This window comes from Fopius arisanus, unplaced genomic scaffold (assembly GCF_000806365.1).
Source record: "Fopius arisanus strain USDA-PBARC FA_bdor unplaced genomic scaffold, ASM80636v1 scaffold00061, whole genome shotgun sequence".
Taxonomy (NCBI): domain Eukaryota; kingdom Metazoa; phylum Arthropoda; class Insecta; order Hymenoptera; family Braconidae; genus Fopius; species Fopius arisanus.
In genome coordinates this window covers 752,629-753,872 of record NW_011887800.1, presented here as the reverse complement: position 1 = coordinate 753,872, position 1,244 = coordinate 752,629, and the positions used below count along the sequence as shown (strand labels likewise).

General features: G+C 36.1%; 1 protein-coding gene across 1 annotated transcript in view; it reads left to right on the top strand.

Annotated features, from left to right (window-relative positions):
* Positions 1–1,238, top strand: part of LOC105268833 (uncharacterized) — a 7,978-nt gene extending 6,740 nt beyond the window's left edge. Inside the window, exons 6-8 of the mRNA XM_011308681.1 lie at positions 189–420; positions 504–698; positions 768–1,238. Coding sequence (XP_011306983.1) covers positions 189–420; positions 504–698; positions 768–1,009 — 669 coding nt within the window. The 3' untranslated portion in view covers positions 1,010–1,238. The remainder of the gene's footprint in view (positions 1–188; positions 421–503; positions 699–767) is intronic.
* The last annotated feature ends 6 nt before the right edge of the window (positions 1,239–1,244 follow it).

Sequence of the window (1,244 nt, the reverse complement as noted above, 5' to 3'; positions counted from 1 at the left end):
AAGGCTCATTTTGTTGCTAATTTTTCAAACTATTCACCATAAAATTTTTAACGAAAACTGTCGAAAAAAAATTCTACGCGACAACAACCTTAATGGAAATATACGGCAGCGTATCTCTTGATGAAAATAATTTATCCTACGGTTCCGGAACACCTGTTGTTGTACGAACATTTATTGTCAATTTACAGGAGGAACGAGAACTCGCAGAAATGGAAGTGGGTCTTCATCGAACCAGAAGTTTACTTGGGGAAAAGATAATTCATTTGAGGCATTCTGAGCAGTCACTTGAGAGGGTAGTGAATGCAAAAAGGAATGAGAGTCAAAGTGCTCCAATTAAAAGTGATGAACTTACTCTGAGTGATATGTCGAGTGCCAGTAGTGGATTCAGTTCTACTGATTTTGGTACAGACACGTTCATTGGTAAGTCGTTATTAATTATTAGAATGATACACATTATTGCGTTCATAAATAATCTGTAATTCATGAAATTCATTGTATCTCAGATAAACCAGATCAGTTTCCGGAATCAACCGAGATAATCGCAAGTCTGGAAAATTTAAATTCGGAGATTCGTGAAATTTGGGGAGTCCTGAATAAACGCCAAGGCAACAATATTCCACCACCACCGACATTGTCATATTCTGATTTAGGATACTTTTCTCATCAACACGTGATTACCTCAACCAACAATACACAAAGTAAATATTCAACATTATCTAATACCGCAGAAATAATAGTGAAAATTAACGTTATGTTTTTCAATACAGGTTTTGGAACGCCCAATATTCATTCAAATATTTTATCCCAACTGACAGCAACTCTTCCGTCTACTACAACGCAGAATATTATAACACAGTATGGGCCGAATAATGGTTTCACAACGAGTGTTGGTACTGTAGAACGTGGCCCATCAAATTTGATGGAGAGAACTAGGAATATGAGGGATTGGTTACGACAAGCACGTATGGAGTCAACCGATCCTGTTAGTCCTGGGGAAGCGACACTTTGAAATATCAAATGGCTTACTTTTCAGTGCATCGAAGACCCTTGAAAAACGAATCTTAAAATCCATAGTCGGCTATTATTATAAATTCATAATCAAATAGTTTATTACAGATGATAGTTATATCGTGAAATCAAATATGAATTTCCATTTCATGAAACTATTCTTTACGATTAAAAGGGCGTGAGGTGAAACGGATTGTCCTAAATTGTCACCATCTCTAAATGAACTGGTACAATTT